Source organism: Equus asinus, chromosome 25 (assembly GCF_041296235.1).
Source record: "Equus asinus isolate D_3611 breed Donkey chromosome 25, EquAss-T2T_v2, whole genome shotgun sequence".
Lineage (NCBI taxonomy): Eukaryota > Metazoa > Chordata > Mammalia > Perissodactyla > Equidae > Equus > Equus asinus.
The window spans coordinates 39,187,717-39,213,477 of NC_091814.1; the positions used below are offsets into that span (position 1 = coordinate 39,187,717).

General features: G+C 41.1%; 1 protein-coding gene across 5 annotated transcripts in view; it reads right to left on the minus strand.

Annotated features, from left to right (window-relative positions):
• Positions 1-25,761, minus strand: part of C25H1orf21 (chromosome 25 C1orf21 homolog) — a 208,191-nt gene that overhangs the window by 121,623 nt on the left and 60,807 nt on the right. For 4 of the 5 annotated variants that reach the window (XM_044758790.2, XM_070497120.1, XM_070497123.1 and 1 more), the window contains exon 2: positions 9,756-9,974. In XM_044758790.2, coding sequence (XP_044614725.1) covers positions 9,756-9,849 — 94 coding nt within the window. In that variant the 5' untranslated portion in view covers positions 9,850-9,974. Of the gene's footprint in view, positions 1-9,755; positions 9,975-25,761 lie in introns of those variants that run through there. The other variant, XM_070497122.1, reaches the window with a different exon arrangement.

Below are 25,761 nucleotides of genomic sequence, written 5' to 3' on the forward strand. Positions count from 1 at the left end.
CCTTTTTATAGTACTTTTATGGTTTCATGTTTTACAGTTCAACCTTTAGATTCATCTGAAAAGCTCTAGTATGGAGAGATGAGTTAGGGAATTCAATTTTTAATATTATACTTATGAGTAAGAAAATATTTTTAAAGAGTAAAATATGAGTTGAAATTGTATCTGATTTGTACATCTATTTCAGTTAGTTGCGGATGCATTTATCTAATTCCAATCATTGAGAGCCTCATCCGTGTCTGTTGCCTCTTGGCCTCTCCGTGGGGCTTCACAAAGAAATGCCCTTACTTCTACAAACATCCTCACTACACAAGATAAACGCATGAGTAGAAAAATGCTGGATCATACCACACACACACACAGATTTATGTTTGATAATGAAAATATATTTGTTAACTTCTATGATGGGATTATTTGTTTTAAACCACATTTTTACAGAAATAAGGCATAATACTATATTCACCACTCTTAAATCATATACTTCAGTCTTTTGATTTAAAGACAGACACACGCACACCTTACACAGAACAGAAGCTGATCAAAACAGAGAAATCATAAGAACAAATCATAAGAACACCAATATTTTAAAATACAAAATAAAGAGATAAGTACTATGTGGATAATTAATGAACTTCAGAAGTTTAGAGAATTATACATCTGCAATAAATTGGTGATGCTCTCCCTGCAGCATAATCAAGAGAAACTAAGGCTGCTAATACGGTGATATTAATGAACAGCACTCACTCAGTGCGTTATCATGTGGCAAGTGCTATCCTTAGGGCTTTACATGCACTGATACATCTAAGTTTTATAACAGTCCTCCGAAGGCAGGTAAGTACTAGTACTCCCTATCCCATACAGATGGGGAAACTGAGGCACAGGGAACATCAGTAATTTGCCAGGATTACATGTTAGTTAGTAGCTGAGCCAGGATTTGAAACCGATTTGCCAGACTTCGGGCCCTTGCATTCACGATGACGGTGAATTTCAGGTCCACTGAAAACAGCCCTAATTACCATGACAGCCTCCGGACACCCTCATTTGAAAGCTGACGCTGAGCTCGAGCAGCCAGTTAACAATTACTTCTCAAAGACTCCTGAGCAAAGGTCGGTTTGGGTTTGGTGGCAAAGATAGATATTTTATCCCTGAGAGGGCATCTCCCTCAGTCAAGAGTCAGCACCCTCAATTCTAGCCACAGTCCCATCTCCTCAGTTAAGTGAACTGGCGTGGCTCTTAGATTCAGTTTCCTCTTCTGTCAAGTGGGGATAATAACTGCACGTGAAAAGGCCTTATAAACTATAAAATAGGAGTCAAATAGTCGTGCTTTTGATGCCAACTAACAATTCAGGGATAAAAGAAAGAGCCACATTTAAGGCTCCAGGTGCAGAAGGCAGGGACTATGCTGGTCTCTACAGAGGAGAGCCAAGGCCTAAATGAGGTCTAAGTACCAGGTGGGTGCTGCCAGGTGGGTGCTTCCAGCCGGGCGCTGCCAGGTGTGTGCTGCTAGGTAGGTGCTACCAGGCAGGTGCTTATGGCAAAACAGGTACTTTCAGCCACATCAAACAGGATTCCAGGAAGAAGCCATTGTTTTGAAATTCTGAATTCTGTCACTCAGGAGAAAATAACTCCCAGGAGAAGTGCGATGGGTGAAGAACCCTCCCACCTTCTCTCTTGTTGCTGAGTCACTCTCAGAACTTCCCCTGGCCAAGAAGCAGCCTTGGCTGCAGCTCCAGTCCCCTGCGCCTTTCACTGGATGGTACCAGAAGGTCAGGGGGCACCCAGCAACATCTTCACTGCCTTCTCCAGGGCCAAGTTCACTCTTATTTTCTGCCTGAGGAAGGCCTCCAGGCAGCTACAGAGAAGACCAGGCACCTGGAGGGGCAAGAGAGCAATTGAAGGAAACTCTCAAGACAAAAAACTGAAGGAATGCCACCCAAGGCCCTGCCAGCATGTCCCTACCAATGGTGTCTGAGAGCTCCTTCATTTGTAATCAGGCTGCCTTGAAGCAATAAGTGACAAAGGATCTTACTTTCCACTTATGTCTACATCTAACATTAAAAGAACATGCTCATGGTACCAATTGCAAGGGAAGGAAAAATAGTACTTAGATTTTCCTTTTTTTTTTTAATATAGAAAGTATAGAGCATTTCTTGACTTTCTGTCATAGAAAATGTTTCCAAATAGAAATTCAGACTGACTCTCCCTCAGCTAGATTAAATTCTGCATCATATGGAATTCTAGCAGGTATTTTTTGAGGAGGGCAAGAGGCAAGAGTGAAGACGTTGTGCCAATCCACTTATATTTACAACCAATGCTTGACTGCTAATTACACACCAGGCATTGTTCTAAGAGTTTTCCATTGTTAACTCATTTGATCCTCCACACAACTCCAAGTGGTGGAGGCCACTATTATCTCCATATTACAGATGAGGAAACTGAGGCACTAACTAGGTTATTTGTCAAAGACAACACAAGAAGTGGGGGAGCTGGAACAAACCCCAGCTGCTAGGAGAGAATTCACAACCACTCCATTCCATGTTCACGGTAGAGGCTTGTCTCCTCTCTCCTGTCAAAGTAATAAGCACCTATCAGAATGGCCCAGGTACTACTTAAAAGAAGGAAACAAAACTAAGATATTTGGAGCCCCTTCTCTGAGTCAGACACTGGGCAAAATGCTTTGACTTTGGAAGTGCGTGGTAAGAACTCCTGGCCAACGTGGGCCGACTCCTGTGACTTCATGAGTCCCCTGTGCACTTTGAGCCATTACCATCTTTCTGAGGCTCAAGACATCGTGGAGTTTTCGAAGACTAAACCCAGGGCCAGGTTCCTCACTCATCTTGACTTAAATATTTTTCCGCTTTTATCACTATGACTCAGCTCCACCACAAACCCATCCAACACTTCTCCTGCTGTTAAGGTTCTCTACCAACTCACTGTAAACAGAAATGGGGGGAAAAAACTTCCTCTCTGACCTTTGGGAAATAACAACTTCAGAAGTCAACAGAAGCTTCCCTAGGCCAGCAAAAAAAGTGACATTAGATAAAACTACCACTAGTTAGCATAGAGAGATGAGCCAGCTAGAGAGTTCGTTCTTCCTCCTCTGCCAGGCTGCCTCCCTCTCTGCTCTCTGGTTGTCCTCCTGTACCCCGACTCTCTCGTCCCCCGCCCAGTGCACCTCCCATCTATGGAGAGTTAAAGCAGAACATGAGGGCTGCTGCCTCAGCCTAACTGCTTTTCTCTTAGATTCAATAAAAAGTAAACTCCAAACCTGATATACCTGAAAGGAAAGGAAATTCCAATCACCAACACTACCTCTCAGTGACTTAAACTAGCGTTACCCAGTAGAAACACAATGTGAGTTACGTATGTGCTCTAAATATTTCTAGTAGCCACATTAAAGAGGTAAAAAAGAAACTAGTGAAATTAACTTTAATAATATAATTTATTTAACCCAATATATCTAAAATATTAGATATATTTTTAACATGTAATCAATTAAAAAATTAATGAGCTATTATACATATATTTTTTCATACTAAGTCTTCAAAATCCTATGTGTATTTCTCACTTAGCACATCTCAAGCAGGACTAGCCATATTTCACGTGCTTAAGAGTCACCTGTGGGCAGAGGCTGCTGTACTGGATGGCATGGAGTTAAACATTATTCTCTCTGTTATTGTCTCATGGACACAAACATAGATTAATTAATCTTTAATTAATCTTCATTTTACACAGTCAGAAATTATTACTGGAAGAAACAGTGCATCATTACTTTGCCTCCAACTGCTTTCAGTTTCTGAATGAATCTGATCTATTTTCTCATTTAATCTTCACCATAACCTGTGAAGTCAGGCCCTGTAGTATTTCAGATGGGTAACAGATTGGCATAACATCATCACACACACACACACATACACACACACACACACCCCTGTTATATGTTCTCAATTTACTTTAGCCGGGATCAGAAAAGAAATGAAGCCACACAGCAATAGAGAACCCAAGAGAAAGAAAGCAGCCACATTCTTGCTTTACTGCTGCTCTTTTATACTCAGTCTTACACCACCATTCCAGAAGAATTTACTGTAATAATCTAAGCGCCTCCACTTAAGGGAATATTTATAAAAACCTTAAGACAAACATGGCATCAATCAAGGCCACCTAGTCACACAGGGGGAGCTGGCATGGTCAGAGCCCAGCCTGCTCCCTGAACAATCTCTCTGCCTCCAGCTCCTGGATTCTGGGAACCCCGTGTCCTTTCAAGACCATATAGACCCTGCCTTCAGGGGGCTAATTAGCTCATAAGAGAGATGACACATACATGCAAATAATGAGATAAGACATGTAACAAATAAACCAAATATATAAGCAAGTAAAAAAGTATTCTGGAATGGCAGGAAAGAGATTCTTTCTGAAGGTATCAGAAAAGCTTCATGCAAGTTTGGGTGAAGTTTAGAAAAAGAGCAGGATTTAAAAAGGTGAGGCAGGAGAAAGGGCCTATGCCAAGCAGAGGTCATGGTGTACCAGAGGGCCTGGGGGACAAAGGTGTGTGATGAGGTCACAGGGTGAGCTGTCCAGTCTGGCTGCAGAACAGGCAACATGAAGGACAGAATAGGAAGCAAGGCTGCAAAGGTGGGTATGAGCCATCTTCAGATGTTTTGAATGTTCACTAAGGATTTAGGATTTTACTGGCTAAGAACTAGACGCGATAGAAAGTTCTGGAGCAAAAGAATTAACACGGACAGAGGAGTACTTTAGAAAAACCTGACACAGTCTGACAATGGTACAAAAAATGGAGAGTTAAACGAAAAAACAAGCAAAGAAGCAAACAAACCACAAAGGGGGCTAATGGAGATCAGTTCAAAGGACATTGTACTCATCCGGGTTATGGGCTAAAACAACCTGAACTACAGTGGTGTTGGGAAAAGTGATGATGGGAGAGAGTAAGATTCACAGAATCTGGGAACTGGCAGAGATAAAAGCCTCAAGCTTACAGCCTTTTAAGATTAAAGCCTACGTTTTTGGAAGCACAGTGGTGACCTTCATGCAAATAGGAAGTCAATATAACTAAAGAGTTTCCCCCCTTAGGAGTGGGCTGCAGAAGAGATAATGATCTCGGGTTTGACATGTTAATTTGCCTAATAAGGCCTGAATCTGTTCTATGCACCTACTTTAATAGTCTAAGTGAATGACCGTTGAAAGGAATCCAATAAGCACTTGGCTTTCCTTAGAACTTGTTTAACTAGTTCATGATAACTTGAACCTGTTGGTCACCTATTTTATGCAAGCTAGTTTTGGCAATCTGCTTAGCTGTCCTCTGAATGACCTCAGCAGATGTGCTGACCACTCTTCACATCTGCCCTGATCACCAAGGGAAGCAAAATTCCAATCTGGAGATGGAGCTTTCTGACCTGGATTTTATTTCTGAAAGGGCCACCGGTAGGTGAGCCGCAACTTCAGATCTGAAACTTTTTACGCTTGATATACAAAGTGAAAGAAAGTCTCTAGGTAAATGTCAGTGACAAAGTTCCACATCAAGGATCTCCTGAATTCTAAGAAATCTAGGAGTCAAGATGCCCATTAGTCACTTACTCCTTGATGGTGGAATATCCTACAGAAATTCTGTCACACACATTTGGAGTGGTTGGTCTGCTAAATAACCAAAACATCACGGAGACCAAACGGCTTCAGAAAAACAGGAATTATAAGCACATTGCTTATCAATGCTCCCCAGCATGTCCTTAGAAGCTCTGAAATTAAATTAACACCTTTTGGAAAAGGATCGAATGCATGTGTGTACACGCACTCAGAGACACATATTTCAGAGCCTTCCCCAAATATGCCACCCTTCACAGACTCTGTCAACTCTTCAACAACATGTAGTAATAATATTTTTTAAATATTTAAAAACATCTAGCTTTTAAAAAATGAATGAGGCTACTTTAGTCAGTGAAAAATAGAGTGATTTAGAAAGCAGAATATAACTGTCCAGGTTGGACTATAAACCACTTCAGGGAGTTCTCATTGCCTTTCTCAATGGTAATAGGTCACCAAAGATGCTCCCAACCATTTCTACCTGCCCTGTAGACACAGTCTCAAGCGATGGAGAGCCTTAGTGTTCCCCTGACTCTGGGCTGATCTTGTGACTTGCTTTGAGCAACAGAATGCAGCGAAAGTGACATACTTGGACTTTCAAGCCCAGGTCTTAAGAGGCCCAGCAGCTTCCACTTCCTTTCTTGGAAGCCTGCCACCACATGAAAAGTTTGACTACCCTGCTGGAAACAGAGGCCTGGTGGACAGAGGCCTGAAGCCATCTTGGTCTGCTGAGCCCAGCTGAGCTCCCAGTTGAATGCAGCTGCATAATTGAGCCCAGTCAAAAATGGCAGATGAACTCCAGCCACCCTACAGAATCGTGAGAAATAATAAATGGGTGCTGCTAAGCCACTAAGTTGGGGGCCCTTTGTTATGTGGTAATAGATCACAGAAATAATGGGTGACAAAAGATATCAAATTGTTAAAAGTGAGCCAGATCCACCATTCATCAGTGACCATCTGTGATCATATTGGGATTTTGCGCAGTTCTGCTAGCAAACTAATTTAACTGGAGAAACACAGATAGGACTGTGTCTTGTCATATTCAAACTCTAGCATTCAGTAACATCTAGAACACTGGCACTGATGTTCACACTGGACTCTGATAACTCTACCCCCAGAGCCCTCTAAGACTGGAAAAACTACCTCCCTTGGCTGGTTCATGAAGCTCTCTCCCTCCCTATATTCTTGCTTTTTTTAACGCCATGCCACAAACCTGCAAATGTTTATGTTAGAAAGAGTAACAAGATGATGAATGCTGGAGTGAATAAAACTTCAAGTATACTGGGAGGATGAATAAAAGATAGCAGTGGCCTTATCTGCACTTTATGGCATGGACTGCATGGAGCCAGGTAGACAACAATGTCTAGGCAGGCTTGGAGTGGACTGAATTATTACCCCCAATTCTGGACCATTCTCTACATCCACACCCTTGCCGTGAATGTACTGTGGTCAGATGTACTTTGCTGTCTCTTGTCTTGTTCATGTGACTTGATTTGGCTAGTAAAATGTGGATGCAAGTGACAGAGTGCCAGCTCTAAGATCAAGCGTAAGGGTCATCATGTGTATCACTTGCACTTTTAGCTTTTTGTAAAAGGAGAGCATATCCCCCTTGGCTCACTGGTCCCAGGAGGAAGATGAGAGAGACATGGGGCAGAGCCACTCCAGCTGATCCACCAACTCGTGATCAAGAAAGACAGGCTTACTGTTGAATGCCTCTGACATCTTCAGGTTGTTTAATACCCAGTAATAGTTGACTAATACAGGCTCCTTTATGAGATACTGATATTTGCAAAATACATAGAACAATAGACAGTCTTCTTGGCTATAACTAAACTAGCCAATGGATGGTTAGGTGGTCTCATTGCCAAGAAGAATATAAGTACAATGTATTGAATATCACTGAGTTTTGCACTTATAGTCTAAGATTATCTTTCTAAAGACTATAATTTGGTATTCAAAGTTCTCCGTAATTTAACCCTAACTTAGTTTGGTAGCCAATTCTCTCTCACTTATATTTTATATTCTGTTCAAACTGGATTATTTAAAATTCTTGAATATGTCTCCAGCCTTTCCTCATCCATTTACTTCCTGCACCCTTCCTCTGACAGGTTTAGATTCTCCAGTCCCTTAAGGCCAGATTCAGCTGTCACCTCTGTAAGAAATCTGCTCTGATCCTGCCTTTTAAGGTTATCTCTCCATCCCCCTGACTCTTATCCTGATGTATGTCTTTTCCTCTTCTGGTATTTGGCTTATTCTGCTTTATAACACTTGCTTATCGTCTTATAAAGTCCTAGAAAGCAAGGTTTATGTATTATTTACCTCTGCATCCTCCATGGCATTTACCAAAAGGTCTTACACACAGTGTACAGGCCAGTCAAAATTTTTTGCATTAAAGAATGAGTGACCAATGGGAGGCAGCAGGGCAGCAGGAAACAACATGGAGAAAAAAACATGAACTTTGGAGTCTGAGAGATCTGATTTTATCACTTGGTAGCTAGGCAGCTTTGGACCAGTTAGTCTCCCCATGCTTCAGCTTCCAAATATATAAAATTGGGATGGCACATCCTTCACAGGATTGTTGTGAAAATTCAACATGAAAATGAATGTAAATGCTTCTCGGTGTTTGACATATGGTGGCGGCTCCATACATGGTAGCTCTTATCACAGAAATGATAATGACACAGAATATCACATAGAAGTTAGTTTAAACAGATCCCTGATATTAGATTATTTTCTCTTAAAAGTTAAGTGTTTGAGGGTGACACTAGGACTCTAGTTCCAATTAGCTGTTTTCCCAGAAACTGTGGTTTCACTGATCTGGATTCCAGTTTATGAAGATGTTCATATGTTACTCTTCTCCAGTTCTAAATTCTATAGGTAGTCACCACTAGAAGCAAATCTGTTCCAGGCAACAAGTACTTCTCCTTATAACAAAACAAAACAAAGTCCTCCTCCCCATATACACTAGTCCACTTTTAGCAGAGCATTAGCCCTTCCACAGCATTCCCAATTCTTCCCCAGGAGACTGAAGCAACCATCACACTGGATCAAAAGCTGGAGATTCTAAATGCAGTAGAATTATCTGACAGTGCCTGAATAGTGCAACTTCAATTGTTTACATGTAAACATTATTCCAATGAGGTTCTTTATCGACTAAGAGATGAAGAGGTGCTTTTATGTTTTATGAATAAACATTCCATGCAAATGTCAAGTAGTAGGTATTACTGGAAAAGTAATTCAGCAAAAATTGCTTCATCTGCCTTGTATTAACTGTAATTTTTTACTAACATATAGCCACACTTCATCAGAGCAATAATTGATCTTCCAAGGGACAAACTCAAGATAAGGCAAATTCAAAAGCCTGTGAGTGGCCAGGTAGGTAAGGTCAAGGAGTGAACTGGGCTTGATGTGCGTTCAAGGGGATGGCTTAGCAATGCACTGGAGGCCACAGCCTGGCTGAAGGGGCATCTGCTGACTGTAGCCTCAGGGAACAAAGACTCAGTGTTCCCAGATCTTCTGATGAAATTTGGGGTTTTAATGTGAAATATCCTGATTTTTAAAGGCTGCCTTGCTTTTTATTTTAAAATTCTCTGGGAGCCAAAGAAAATATATTTGCTGGCCAGATGTGGCCAGGAGTTGGCAGCTTGTGACCTTTGTGCTAGATATTCTAAAACCACTTTGAATCGTCATAGAAAGGTTAAAAGATGATTAGTTAACTCGTGGTGTTTTTATTTTTTAATCTGAAAATTTCTAATTTACATAAAGAGAAACTCTTTATTAACTCCCAAAAGAAAATACCTCACTCCCTCACTTATAAATCCTCACTCACTCCACTTTCAGACCTCTATGTTTTCAGTCTTACACTCTCTTTGACCAGGACACCCTGTGGCTGCTGTGTTATGTACCTATTTAGATCTTACTAGTTCTTTAAAGCTTGATTTAAATGCTAGCTCCTGCATCCTCCATAACCCTCCTCAAAGTCTTCTATTATAAATTATGATGAAAATTCAATGTAAAAGATCTACATTGATTTCGATCACATCTCATCAGTCCTTCACCAGCAGCCCCCAAACAGTATAACACAGCAGGACTACAATTATTCCCTCCTGCGAAAGTGAAAGGCCTAGAGCAACAGGTCATGTGTCAAATTCAATGGCACTCACCGCCAAACACATCTCCGTTCTGGTAGTTTTTCCCCTTCTGGGCTTCCTCTTCATTTTGAACAGTGGCAACATGCTTGGCAGAGGCACAGCCCATAGTCTCATTCGGTCAGCTTCAGCCGGGCTGAACTGCAAATCATCTCTACAGACACGGGGACATTTTTTTTTCTTTAAACACAAAGAAAATCGACCTTCCTGCTGACTCGGTCAAGAGGTGTGCACCTGCAAGAACAGAAAGCCAGATCAGGAGGCTTGAAACAGAACCGACGTCTCAGTGTCTCGCTGTGCTGTGTGACCAGCAACACACTACAATTCCTGCATGACCCCAGGGCACTGGGGGTGCAACTGGGAGCTGCAGAATGAAATGCAAGATGGCCCGTTCTAACCTGATTCCCACTCAGGAAGCAAGATCAGAAGGCTTGCCCCCCTGCACAACACGCGACTGAACTTTTTGAGGAGATAACTATAAATACAGATTTATTTATTCAAATAAATATTTGAACAGTACAAATTGCCACACATACACTTAAAGTGCATATATGTTTGATAATGCTCTGAAATCTCAAAAACCTTGAGAGTAAGGAAGGCACATTCATGAGATCCGCCCAGGTCAGGAGGCTGGGGAAGGTTCTCCATCTTCCCCATCTTGCCCTGCAGGCCAGCTCTTTCCAGCTCCTCAAATTTTGCCTGAAGGAGGTGGCCTTCTTCCTCAGGCTGAAACATGGGCTAGTTTCTACATTTCTGGTGACTTTTGTAAATAATTCAATATTTTATTTCTCCTGAGGTGACACTGTTTTGGAGAATAAAGGAAGCAAATGGAGAAAGGACTTGAACTCACTTTTGTCCATTTTCTGCTTAGCTAGCTGAATGTCAGAAGGACTGAGCAGATGTAGGAATATGAAGAAAAATAAACGAGGCAGTTGTCTACCTCTTTCAGAGCATTTGCACCTCTATCTGACCTCGAGTAAAGGCTGAAAGAGGATTTATGGATAAACCACGAAGGAGACAACCCCGTAGTTAACTGGAGTGAATTTACCTTCCCTTGCCCCACCCAAGGTTGCTGCCTGAATTCTCAGGGTTTACTATGCTCAATTTGCTCATTTTTATTTATTTTATTCTTTCATCATCCTTAGCCAGCCATTCCAGTCTTGCAGATGACTTATTCCAGTCTCACACGTTTCCTTTGAAACATCTCTCCTCTCCATTCCTTCGTCTCCATCCATCCCACTGTAATATAGGCCCTTCCCTCCTCACACCCATAGCAGACAAAAGCAGCATCAAGCCACTGCTTTTAATCTTCATTAGCAACGCCACCCCACTACTCGCCTCTCCCCTTTACGAACAACTGATGTTTCTGAGTCTTCAAAACAGTGCCTCCAAAATGCAGCCACAAGCTTTCTCTTCCAACAAGATGGCGGCCCCTAAGCCCTCCTTCCTAGAACACGAACGACATCTATGGATGTAGAAATCTAACCATTTAAACCATAAAATCTCAGTAAAGGGAATTTTACGAAAAGGTAATTCTAAGTCAATCTAATCAGTGAACTTAGATACAAAAGGTAATGATCTCAAATGAAGCCAAGTGAATACAAATTTCAATGTTGACTCTATAGTGTTAACACTAGCCACATCTTTGTATAGTTCTTCAGATTATTTTCTGTCACTGGTTATATTAAATCATTAACAGAAAGAATAGGGTTAGTTGGTGAAGTTTTACAAACAAGGAAGATTTGTTTTTCCTAGATAGTTTCTCTACACTATTAGGTAACCTTATGTTAACACATTTTCATCTTTTTAGGGCTATATGGAATACACACACACACACAACTATTCTGATGATATTTAGCAGGAATGTTGTTAAAGCTACAGTATTTCAACTTGATGGTCTATTCATATTGGTCTATAGAGCTCAGGGGCCTGATGGAGGAGATGAGATGAAAATTTTTAAAAATACACACAATACAGTGTAGTAAGTGTCCTGATAGAGGTCTCACAAGAACCCATGACAATGCAGAACTCAAAAATGCAGATTAAATTCTGACTGGGTGAAGGCAGGAATTAAAAGAGACAGTGGTATTCTGTAGGGTCTTAAAAGTTTGGTAAAAATTTGCCAGGCTGAAAGGATAGTAGCATCACCCAGATGCAAGGAAAAGCCTGAGCTAAGACACCAGAATGTGGACGAGCACAGCGTGTGTGTGTGTGTGTGTGCGCGCGTGTGTGTGTCTGTTTCCCTGCGCTTATTCAGAGGAGTCAAGGTGGGGTTGGGAGTAGGGCAGAGAAAAGGCCCGCACTGCTGATGCTTTGTGAAGGGCCTAGAGGAGCACTTGCTAACTTTATCCAACTTAATAAAGATAAACTATAAAATGTCATAAGACATAGGAAGTCTTTCTGATCCAAATTTGAGCACACTTTGAGAGATATTAAATTAGTACTGTCAAAATCCATTCTGTCAACCTATCCTAGCTTGAGGAAACATTGCTGAAATATGAGACAAGAGGGATAGGAGACAGGATTCAGTTCTAAAGGTAGGAGATGGCGGAAACACCTCTCTAACCAGCTAGCTGCTAAGCGTTGTTGCTGTGGTTGTTGCAATTGTGGTTGTTGCTGCTTTGCATTCCCAGCCAGCACGTTCTCAGGGGCAGCAGCCGCCTTACTCCTCATCTCCAGCATCACCATGTATGGTAACAGGTGTGGGCTCCCAGAATGAATTCCTCACTTTTCAAAAAGGAATGTGGGAAAACAACCTCACACCTACACAGGAGAGCGGCCTGAAGTGCGAGGGGAAACCTTGCCTTGCCTGCCTGTCTACTGCCACCTCTTAAAATAAAAACAAGGAGAGTGGGAAACTTAACAAAATTCCCCACGGACACTGAGAACCCAGAGACAACAACTGTCCTCTCTGGGAGTCCTCTCACCTTCTTCCTTCTCTTTCCAATTTCACGTTTGGAGCCTCACGTGCTCTCCGAGAAGTAAATGTAAGAATCTAAGATGCAAATTACTCTTTGCTACCCTTGAAAAGCTGTGTGTGGTGTCTCTTCTGTGTTTTAAAAGTTTGCATTAAAAAATCTTACTTGAATTTAAAAAGTTGAGATCATATGAAAATGAAACACACTGCAGCAGGCTAACAAAATTAAAACATACAAGAATTTTTCAAAAGACTCCTCAGTTATTCAGCAATGAAAGTGAGGGGCTTGTTAACAAGCAGATTACATACGATTTACATCCAATTCAACTGATCACTCAGGAAGTTTCCCTTTAATTATATTTCTTAAAAAGTACAATTGCTCAATAGGAGTTCTCTCCAAATCAGAAATAGGTGTATATTTTGTTTTTGAAACATACACACTACATATTTTACAGCAGTAATTTAATTTTAAGACAGAAGTTTTCAAGTTTTCCAATTTCATCAGAAATATACTTTAATATTTTGCCCATTTTGAAGATGATAATTATGACGTCATTTAAAAGGCAGATGATCTCCAACTCTCAAAGTTAACCTTGGACCACTAGGGGAAGTTTTTTACCACGTCATTTGGATTCTGCACATAAACAATGGTCCAATCATTCACTCACTGAACAGATATTGATTGAAAACTACTAAGTGACAGACACGAGTTTGGTAGGCATTGGCTATACATAGGGGTAAACAAGGCAAGACGTGGTTTTTCTCCTTATCTCTAAAGAATATGAACGTTCAGCGAAAGGAGAGTATTAGAAATCTCAGTTTCACAATAATGTGGTACAGCTATTGCAGGTTAAGTACAGGATGACAGGGGAGTTCACCCCACAGGCACCTGAAGCAGCCTTGAGAGACAGAATGTCAAGAAAGGTCAGGTTTGAGACCTGACCACAGCTGAAGAAACATTATTAAAACACCCCTGAACTGCACCTCTTTTATAGCCTGATGTAATGTCAAGGTTTCATTTCTATTGAAAATTCTCTCAGTTGACCTCAATCCAACTGAGACCTCAAATCCAGCAGACCTTCAGAAATATGTCCCTAATGACTCCTACGACAAACTGCTCAAAAAAGCTTCCCTTTGGTCTGTACTATCCGTCACATAAACCCTAGCATTTTTTTTAGTTTCCATTAGCTTTGTTCAGCTTTTCTCTCCCAACCCCCACACCCTCTATTCATTACCTCCTTGAAACCACACCACTCAGAGAGGTAAGTCTGATGGCGCAAATGAGCACGAGGGGACTGAACACCCAGCAGATGTGAGAGTCTCATTTTCACGTATTGTTATTAGCAGCATGCTGTTTCTGAAGATACAGATCCGAGTGTGGAAATTAAACTGAAGCATCTCTTTGATGTTTGATGGAATCTTCTAATACCAAGTTCCATTGAGGATGATTTTTTTTTAAACTAAATAATCTATAAGATAGGATCATCAGGGACCTCTAAAACCATGGGGTCCAAATAATTGCCCATGGCTTTGTGTACATGTCTCCCCAAATGACTGTATGGCTACATATCCTGTACCATATCATTAGAAGTTGTAGTCCCTATTCACAATGCTACGAGCTAACCCAATTTAGTGCCATCTTTATAGGATATTTCTCCTGCTTTTGATAAAATACATTAGCAAATTGGTAAATCCAATTCAAATTTTTTAAAAAAGGACTAAAAAATGTGTAACCATGCATGTTTATCCTTCCTCTCCTTACACTATGGCTCAAGCCGCTCTAGGTAATACTTTAGGTATCAGGCGGGGAATTATTGTTCCAGAATACTTCACATTATAACACGAGAACGTTCTTTTCTGTATACAAGTAAGTCTACTGCTTTTCTATGAATACCTATTACCTACAATGTGATATGTTTGTCTTTCTATAAGGAAAGATTATGGTTTTTTTCTTTTTTTCAATGTTCACGAGTTCACTTTATTTTTATTTTTTCCACTTTATTGAAGTATAATTGACAAATAAAATTGCGATATATTCGAAGTGTTCAACATGATGAGTTGATATACATACACATGGTGAAAGGATTCCACTGTTGAGTTGATTATTAACACATCCATCACCTCACATATTTACCTTTTTTGTTTTTTTGGTGCAAACCTAAGTTCTAGTCTCTTGGCAAATTTCAATTATACAATACAGTGTTATCAACTATAGTCACCATGTTATATATTAGATCCTCAGACCTTATTCATCTTAGAACTGAAAGTCCTTATCGTTTTACCAGTCTCTCCCTATTTCCCCCACCCCTCAGCCCCTGGCAACCACCATTCTACTGTCTGTTTCTATGTTTGACTTTTTTTTTAAGATTCCACATATAAGTGATAGCAAGCAGTATTTGTCTTTCTTTGTTTGCCTTATTTCACTTAGCATAATGCCCTCTGGGTTCACCCATGCTGTTACAAATGGCAGGCCCTCCTTTTCTTTTAAGGCTGAATAATATTCCTGCATATATATTTTACATTTTCTTGATCCATTCATCTGCTGATGGACACTTAGGTTGTTTCCATATATATCTCGACTATTGTGAACAATGCTGCAATGAGCATGGGAGTACAGATATCTCTTCAAGAGAATGATTTCCTTATCTTTAGATATATACCCAGGAGTGAGATTTCTGATGGCTTTTTTCTTTACTTTAATTTTTTGAACTGGAAGCATAGTTTGATCAAAAAACCTACTTTTATAAAATTGGGGAGAAAAAAGTAAAATCTGTTTTGAGAAAAATCAAAGAGATATCTGACCTTTTTTTTCAAAAAAGGTTAGGGGAAAATATTTCTATTTATGTGATATTATGGATAATTTCACTTTCCACCAATTAGTCAAGGACTTTTTTATTTTGGATGGAAAAGCCAAAAATACTGTAGACAGTTTCCTTGTCAAGAAAGACACTTCTAAAAAATGAATTCAAAGTGATAAACTCTCTAAAGAAATCCTAGGCCAGAAAGAACATGAATACACCACATGCAGCTTGGAGGATTGGAAAGAAATCAAATTCTGCTTGCAATAGGTACACAGAGAGCTACGCAGTCAGCAGTTAAGAAAAGGATATAGCCACATTATTAATAGATCAGGAGCAGAGTGCCCCCTTTCTTCCTCTGATTAAAAAGGGAAATCAAGACAAGGCAACATCTAAAAACTCTTCTTTCACTGAAGAAAGAGCCAACATCTAAGCTCCATGAAGAAAAAAAAAATATATATATATATAAATAACTAATCAGCCTGTTTGCCCATCTGCTCTGTTTTGCTGTAATGAGTGTTAATACAGCAGCCCACTGGGGGGAAGAAGAAAGGCAGCTTAAAAGTGATTTCTAATCTTGAGACTTTGCTATCCTTGGGCTACTGTTAACACCGTCTCACATTTCATTGTGAATGTTAAAAATAATACACAGAGAGATGTCACATTTGACATGAGGATAATCTGCAAAAGTGAAACCTTCCTGTTACCAGCAATGGCTGGCATCACGAGGGACAGTCATTCCTTGCCTCACACTCATTTGGTGGCATGACAATTGACAATACGCTATTAATTCCAAAGAAACAGGAATTTTGGCTTCTGCTTTCTTTACGGGAAAACTCTCATTTATACAAACAATAACTGGGCAGAGGTGTCTCTCAGAAACCTAACAATAAGTCCTACGTGAGAGGACACATTCCTGCTGAATTTCCACAGTGAGGTGTGGGAGGGGGAGGCAAGGTGGCACGCAGCAAGAGCCCTGGAGTGGGAGTGAAAATGCTGAGCTCTGGTCTCAGGCGTCACGCCCGCCTCAGGACCAAGGCTGGGCTTCATCTCTCTGAGCCTCTCTCTTTGACTCAATGATCTACTTGAACATACGCCTGAGTGATGCTAAGGATGAAATCACCTCTTACAAAAAGGCCATTTCTTACCTAGACTCCATTTATTTACAAGCTTTGTTTTCAAACCTCATCCAATACTTGCATGTCTGAAACCTCAAAAATTTCAGGAAGCGCTATGAGACCTAAAGATTATTACCAATGATGTTTTGGCCTGAGGGTGTTGATTTCAATTACATATAAAGTGGAAAAAATGAACAAAGCTTAGCTCTCCTATTTCCTCCTCTCTGTCCTGCCTTTAATGAATCAAAATAAAATGAATTTTTTAAATGTTTCTTGTAGGGAGCTGGATAGCAAAAGCTTGTGGAAGGATTGTTCTTCAGCTAAGGACTTACGAGTTTAGTGCCTTTATCCTGCACCTGAAAACTCAACTCTTGTATTACTTGTATATGTTCACGTAAGTTCACACATGGTTGACATGATTTCTGGGGAGGCAAGAGAGGAAAGCACCAGATCCTGATTAAAGTCACCCACTCACCACAGGGTGAACCTATGCAGAAGAACTGTGCCATTTCTAGCTTTGCTCCTCAGTGATCAAGGCTAATTGCAGATACTCCTAGATGTTGAGGTGTCTTTATTCTTTCCACTTCCAAGACTCAGAATACCAAGGGTATTTGCAGGAAAGTTGTCAACCTGTGTCAGCGGGGAGCCTTCTGTACTATGACACCCATGACTGGGGTCTCTTGACAGCTGTGCCACTGGTTCACCATGTGACTTGGGACAAATCACGTGACTTCCCTGTCAGTATCCCAATAATAATAGTAGTTTTCCCTCTTTTCTTGGATTGTTTTGAAAATCTACGTAGATACTGAAATGCTTTGAAAAGCACTTATAAATGCAAGGTAATATTCTTCTGTGCATACTTTGCTATGCCGAGTGCAGGGCATGACCTTTCAGACCCACTGCTTTTCACGAGCATTGGGTGGAATCGGTTTGCCCAGAAGGCTCCTACAGATGGCCCCATTGGCCTAACCCAAGGACACCCAGACCATAGATGGGTGGAAATCAGAAATAGATGGAGAAAACAGATGGAATGGGAAAAATAAAAATCAATAAATGACTAGAAAGTGAAAGTAGAATAAGTATGAATTACTAAAAAAGCACAATTTGATTTTAATCTAAGCAAGTAACTCGTGATCCTTCCTGAATGGCCAGTGAAGAACATCCTGGGCAATCTGGGTGATATCTTGTGAATATATTGTGAAGAACAGATACGATTCCTCACCTTGAAGGGTTAGCATTCAAATAGGGCTAACAAATCATAAACATAATAAAGTAAAATAAAATTCCACTGACTAATACGCATTGCAGGAAAAGAAAGGATTGGAGATGTTCTCGAAAGGCAAAGGGTATTTGAAGCTAATTAAATTAGTGCTTGTCCTAGCTTTATTTTATGCAACAAGAGATTTAGGAACATTCAGTGTAATGTACTGGTTTCAGCAGACCCTTGGTAAGCATTTACTGATGAGAAGGACAGTGAAACAGATGTCATGTCAGTTTTGAGCTGTTGATCCTCTTTAACACCATAAACTACAACAGAACTGCAGCTGTATTAATCCCTCGGAAATCTTAATGTTACTTCCGTGGTACCGAAGACAAGAGTTGAACACATTCATCCTTGTCTGATGCACATATCGGAAAAGCACATACGATGTTTTCATCGCTGAATTAGAGAGCCTCAACTTATATACAAGACTAGTGTGTTCCATATTTTTTACTCAATTCAATCTCTAAAATTACTGCTGACATGGCTTATATCTCAGTCTTCAGCTGGTTACTGTGCTGGATAAAAAGAAACATGAGCAATAGACACGAAAGATGTATCATCTAAATTCATCAATAGGAGTAAATGTGAGAATCGTTTAAAAATAAAAAAGACTGCTTATATTTTATTTGAGGACTTTGGTACTAACATTTGAGTATGGATATATACAATATCCTCAGAAATATAAATAACAAAGTAAGATAGTAATACTTTGAAACGATCTGAATTCTAGACAATGAAAACGTGTTTCCCTCAAAATCTAAACATACATCATTCTTCTTTTCCCAAATAACCTGTTTCCGCCTTTTTTCTCCTCCCTACTAAAATAAACGAAATCATCCATGACAGACTCGTGCAAACTCTGGTCTAAGATCTCTCTCTCCATCTGCCTCAAGCCACACTAGTCCAGGTCCAAGGAGTCAGCGAGGATCCAGTGACAGCAAACCTGCCACTCTCCTGCTGGGCAGGAGGCTGCTGACTGAAATGACATCCCTAAGGGAAAGGCTTGGCTATCAGAAATCCTGCCTTCTAGAACTTTCAAGTTCCATCCAAAAGAGCTAAAGATCTGGAAGTGCCCTGAAAACTTAAAGAAAGCAATCAAATAAAACCTCTTCGTTGGTGAAGGACTCAGTCTCTCTCTCTCTTCCTCATACACACACATCATAAAAGTTCTAGAAATGCAAAGATTATACCCAATATTTTGTGATTATCGAGGGAAAGGAGTTGTGTGGCTTTGGGCAAGTGATTTACCTCACAGCGCCTTGGGTCCTCATTTACAAGAAGGGATAAGATCGCATCAATTTTGAGAGGAGTAGGTGAGATGTATGTATGTAAAGTGCTTAGGACAGCACCTGGCAATTAGTAAACAATCAGTATGTGATTGCTATTTTTATTATCATCATGGTCATCATTATTACCTAATGGGATGGTGAAGAACTTTAAGAAGAAAGGGGCACAGGCAAAAGAGACTAGAAAGAAGAGATGGAAAGAGAGATGAGAGGTTAATTGTGGCAGCTGGGTGGGTCTTAGGAATTGTACCAATGATAAGCAGGCAGATCGAACACGGACAGAAACCAAGAGACGCAGTTCTGTAGCAGGAGAAGCTTATGGTCCGAGTGCAGCACTTGCAAAGAGAGCCCTGAGCAGTGCCAGTGTTTCTGCAGTGTTGGGGATGGGGAAGGCGGCCTCTGTGTGGCACATCCCAGGGCTCCGAAGGCAAAGACTGCTGCGAGCAGACCAGCTGAAGGTCAGGGAGCTCTCCCAAGTTTTGTCACAGCCTTGATGACTGTGCAGCTCATATCTTCCTGCTATTATGTGTTTATGCATCTGTCTCCTTCACCAGGCAGACGTCCAAGGTCACGACCATGTCCTAATTATTCCTCTCTATATTCCCTCTGGCACAGGTCAGGCACACAGTAGGTCTGCAACAGATGTTGAGTTGATGAATTCTCTTGGAAACCTCTTTTCACAGAAATATGTCGAGGGCTTGCTTTTAAGGAAGGGAGCTCTCCTCAGCCCCACGTCCCAGGTCACCTGCATGGACAGTGACTTCTTTAGTACATCGCCAGTAACTGAAGTTAAAAACGTTCAGCAGAGCCATCACAGGCAATTGAAACTTAAGTTCAGTATACATCCCCTAAAAAGACAGGAAGGGAGTAATATGTAATATTATACTAGTATAACGGAATTTTGAAAGGTTTTTGGCACTTACACAGTTGGCCCTAACCTGCCCCCAGAAAACTGTGCTCTTTATCTATTGCAACAATCATTTTTTAGGAACTTGTTTTGTTCTCAACATTCCACCAGGGACCAGAGATTCCAAAACGGATAAGTCAGCCAGACCTTGATGTGATTTCCTGACTTAATTAGAACCTAGAGATGTTTAGCACTGCTTCTAAGTCACCCACCTGAAAAATCAAGGGGGGTGTGTGTGTGTTGAAATTTAAATCTTTGATTAGCTCTCCACAACAAAGAACTATTTAAGGATGATGTCCTCAGAAAGCCAAACAAGTTGAAATTATAAATATCATTTTCAGGTTGCACAAATCAATGCCCCTTTAACCTAATGAGTTAAAAAAAAAAAACAAAGAAACAAAACAGCACCTCAGTTCTCACACTGCCCTCAAGAGATGCACAAGACTTTTGGGAATTTCATTGATTTCATAAGCTCGGCCAGAAACACAATCTGTGCAATCATCTACTTAAAGGAAAAAAGTAAGAAGTTCAGAGAACAGATCCAGGAGGACAAAGCAAAGTCAGCTGAGCAATGGCTACTCCCTTCTAACGCACCAGCAGATGCTCTCCTGCCCCGACGAGTTTGCTCATGACTGCACTGACAAGTCTTTCCACTGCACCTACCATCATTTCTGTGGTGTTTAGTGGGTCTGACACAACAAAAACGTAAAATGGATGGCAAGAAGTCTTCTCTAGCCTTGACGTCCTTCCTTAGCCACTGAAAAGCTATTGAAGAACATATAGGGTTACAGGTTATGAGGTATTATGACCTCGTAAATCTTACCAAATTTTGCAGTCTACTCTAAAATAATTATTTTAAATCAGCCCAATGTTCCCCACTTGAAGTAGCATAATTAGTGAACATGATGTTCCTTCCTACTTGTCCAGCAAAATGTAGTTAGAGAAAGAGCCTGGAGTGACACGCTCAGCAGCACCGCACACTGTGGGCAGGAGCAAGACAACTGGGGCCAGCAGTTGAGCATTAAGACACATCAGCCAGTACCTCGTGGCATTAACACTCTCCAAGAGATCCACATTCAGTTCCAGACCCACGCATGAAAGTTTCAAGTCTTCATCTGAGTAAAGAACTAAATGCACGGCTTGCTGATAAACCCTTTGATTGGAGAAAGGTATAACAGAAATAGGTTACATTTAGGATTTGACCACATACTATTCTAACAAGGCCTTTGCCCAGCTGTCATCTCTGTGGGACCTCTAGTGGGTGGCCTGGCTGAGGCAGTTTTGGGCCTGCATGTCACAAAGGCACATCTAGCAAGCTCCTTAGTACTCCTGTTTCAGAGAGGATGTCACCCCTCTATCACCTCTATTACATTATGGCCTTTTTAACACCCAGGAACAGAACTGCAAAAATAAAAGACGTAAATTTTCTAATTCCAAGATGTCCCTGAAAATCTTAAAGAATTTTTTAGGAACCAAAGTAAAATTTGTATTTGTAGATGAGGCTCTGGACCCAGCCTTTACACCTCTCACTTGTTCATCAGCCTTTTCTAGGCCACGTTTTTTGTTTTTTGCTTCTTTGAGAGAGGAAAAATTCACAAGGCAATGTCCAGTGGACATCAGGATGATCCTGCTGGCAGTTTTAAAAGCATCAGAACATGATTAAAGTTTTTAGTGAAACATTATACTTCTCATAATTTAGTAATTAACCCATTAATTTTCTACAACAAAGACAAATTAAGATTCTTAATGCACTGATTCTGTCAGGTTTTTCCCCTGGTCCAAAATCTGCCAGGACTCATGATGCCTCTGTGGTAAAGCCCAAGATACCTGGACTTTTAAGCTACACATGCTCTCAGGGATCACTGAGATCAAGTTCCTAAGTTTACAAATGAAAAAACTGAAGACTGAGGAGTTTAGGTGACTCAGGGTCCCCCAGGACCCAGACCCATTAACCCCTGTCGCTCTTCCTACTGCTCCAAGGTAACCAGCATTCTCTTCATCACATCAGGTGGGTCTCACAGACCAGCCTTCTCCCTCAATATTCTGCTCACATGCCCACCTCTCCACTTCTGTTTAAGCCTCTACTTTTCCAGGAAGAAGGCTTCACACCATTCCACGCCTCCATTCAATTTTCTTTCTTTCTTAAACTCTTACTTATGGAGTCAATAATTTGGTGCTTCTTAGATATCTTTCACTAAAGAGATATAAGGTGCCTTTGAGGACAGAAATCCTCTACTATATTTGTCTCCCCTGCTATGTCAGGTGCCCTGCTGGGCAGAGAGTAGGAACTCAACAAATGCTCCTCTCAACAGCGAGCAGCACGCTGGCCTTTGTCTTTCCACCTCTATACCGGCTACCCCTCCCACCCCAGAAGACTCTCCTTCCTCACCTCTGCCTGGCCAACTTTTGGTCTGCGTGAGCTGCCCCTCCCACAAGGTCCCAGAGCACCTGATAATTCCTCTTCATAGCCCTCATATAGTGCAGGGTAGTCTTAATTCCTAATTGCCTGTCTATCACTTCCACTAGTCTAGAGTGTAAACTCCCTGAATCGCAGACGGTATGTTTCTTTCTCCCTATTGTACCTCCAGCTTCTAAGAGTGCTTAGCTCAGTATACGTGCAGAATAAATAAGTAATCCTGAATGCCTCCAGACAAAAGTCTAAACTCCGTCTCGTGGAAATCAAGGCTTTCCATCTACATCTCCAATCTCCTCTAGCTTTCTATAGCTACCTCGCTCTACCCAGTCTAGTCTCCAGATGCTAACCTTTGAACATAGCTTCACATTCTAACCCCTAACAGCCTCTGCTCACAGTCTCATCTTAAGCAGAAAGCCCTCCCCATTAACCTCTGCTTGTTAGTCAAATTCTACTCATCCTTCAAGGTCCAGAACAAGTCTTATGACATCTAAGAACCCTGGCTCCAGGCCACACAGATCTTCCCCTCCTCTAAATTCATCAGCATGTGTCCATACAGCCCATTCATCACCTGTCCATGCTGCGACACGTCCACAGTTATCTTTCCATCTCAGTCTAACTTGGCCTACGGGAGCCCTCTCCCTCTGAAGTTAGCATTAACCTCTCATTTAGGAAATAATTACATACACAGCCTAGGGACAGCTCCTGTATCAGTGTTTTATATTGTTAAGTTTTGTGCTTTTTTGTCTTGGTGTCCTATTCATTTATAAAATTGTCAACGCAACTTACGCTTTCAATGTCTTTGATACTGTGCAATTCCTTGTACAAAGTAGGAGATTAATACATATTTGTTACCTGACGTTGGCTAGAAAGCAAAAGTATGCAAGATGAGAGAACTATGGAAATCATAAAAAATAACTTTTGCCAGGAGCACAGTTGAAAATTTCTGATTGTTAGAGGCTGTTTAAAAAGGTCAAATGTTGATAGTATAATTACAGCATAATTTGTAAAATTACTCTTTGAATAAAGGTTATTTTTAAATAGAAACTGTTGTCCGTATGATAAAAAATTATGAACGGAAGAGAAAATTTAGTAGAAAAGGAATACAACGGGAAAGAAAGAAAAACACATCCCCAAGATTGACGCCCCCATCCCTACCACTAGATCAGGAGGGCTGGCTGCAGAACCCACAATGACATCGGCTGACTTTCATTACAAGGTCTAGTTCATGACTGAGTTAGCATCATGGCTCTACAAAGGCTTGCCCAGCAACTCCCCGAACATGAACAGGGTAATTCTCCCAACGTTGCAGGAGGAGGAGGTGGAATCAATCTCTTTTCCTAGTTTGCCATAAACATTTCCTTATTTTTTTTGATGTACTGTGTCTATTTAGTTTTATTTATTTTCTATCTCACCAGACTCCCCCCTCAAAATATGTACAGCAGCTGCTTTCAACCATAAATAACAATTTTAGAACACAAATGCTGTGTTCAGGGTCCAGTAATTCAGGGTTCAGTAACCTAGCAACAGAATATCAAGACCTCCTAAGCTGTACCCTCAACTGCCAAATATCCACTCACCCGCAAGCCACGGGCCTGCAAACCCAGCATTCAAATCAGGTTTGGCTAATCACAAATCGATACTGCCCAGCAATGGAAATATCACAAAACAGAGGGGGCTTTTTGCTGGGCTCCAAAATCCTGAGTGTCAAGGAATATAAATAGGAAGCGTACGCACTACTAAGGACTAGAGGCCACAAAGCTGCCAATTAGGATTTGGCCCTGGGAAAACCCAAATTAGCCAGCATCTATAACACTCTAACAACCAATACCTCACGTGTATATTATATGCCCAAGGCTGAACACACGTTTTTAGTGGAAATGAACAAAGATGCCCACTACCAGGGACGTTCTGTCAACTGAAGACAACAAGGAGAGAAAGGGATTGTTTCTCATTTTGTTTTAATGAATTAATGAAAGCTGAATTCTCATCCCCAAGATATATTATAAGAGATAAAAGGAAGACCTATGCCTCCTCCCTCTTGTTTAGTTTGGTTTTGTCATTATCTCATTCCTCTCGCTTTAATGGACCCAAGTTTCTAGAGGCATTTGTAGTGAAGGGTCCTTCATTTCTTAAAAAATATACATATTTTATTGGTTTCCCTTCCCTACCCAATAGTGACAGTCATGATATAGGAAAGCGGCATAACAATGTGTTTTTTTAATCAACCATTCCAGCAGTGGCAAAAATAAATGAAACGTGGGAGGCTGTTTATTTGTGTGTCAAAGAGAAAGTGAAATTCTCCATAGGGTGACACAATCATTTGTTTTCCCCAATGAAGCAAACAAATCAAAGAGGAATAAAACAGGAGGCTACCCTTCATCATTCATGGTGTAATGAGTTCTTGCTAGATTAACCATTCTCCTTCCTTGTTATACTCACTCCAAAAAAAACAGAGGTACAATGACATCAGCAAAACAGCCAAAGATCATCAATCTACAAGACAGGAAATGCAGCAGCCAGACTTGCATCCTTTTTAAAGATTAGCTGACTCCTGGCTGGTGGCTCCGGCTCTGCTATACAGGAAATGGGCTCACTCATAGACATGCCTTTGGGTAGCAGCAGTGATCAGGAGGATTTATCGGTAGCAGTGCCCTACGACATGGGCACGAAACCTAAACCTGACAGAGCTCTCCAGATCAAGTGTGCTTAAGTTAAAAAACCTTGGACTTGGGGCTGGCCCCGTGGCTGAGTGGTTAAGTTCGCGCGCTCCGCTGTAGGCGGCCCAGTGTTTCGTTGGTTCGAATCCTGGGCGCGGACATGGCACTGCTCATCAAACCACGCTGAGGCAGCGTCCCACATGCCACAACTAGAAGGACCCACAACGAAGAATATACAACTACGTACCGGGGGGCTTTGGGGAGAAAAAGGAAAAAATAAAATCTTTAAAAAAAAAAAAAAAAAAAAACCTTGGACTCACTGAATCCAATGAGAAAGTGCCCAGTGATACTACTTCTCTCACCTCTAACGCAATCATCCATTATTAGAAGTTGGACACCAACAACATCTGTCAAGAAGAGCAAAGACAGAGTGTGTAAGGCATTGGGGAAGCCCTGCCCACTGGCACTAGGATCGACCTCTAGATGAATAAGGCCACCACATTGTATATAAGGAACAAACCAGTTCAATGCTGGTTGGCTGAGTGCTCTGAGGTCCTAAGCAAGAGGCCTGGCCAATAGAATGGATGATGTGGGCGCTCCTCGGTCATGGGAGTGGGGCGAGGTGCTGACACTGAAAATGCTACCTCTAGCAGTGATG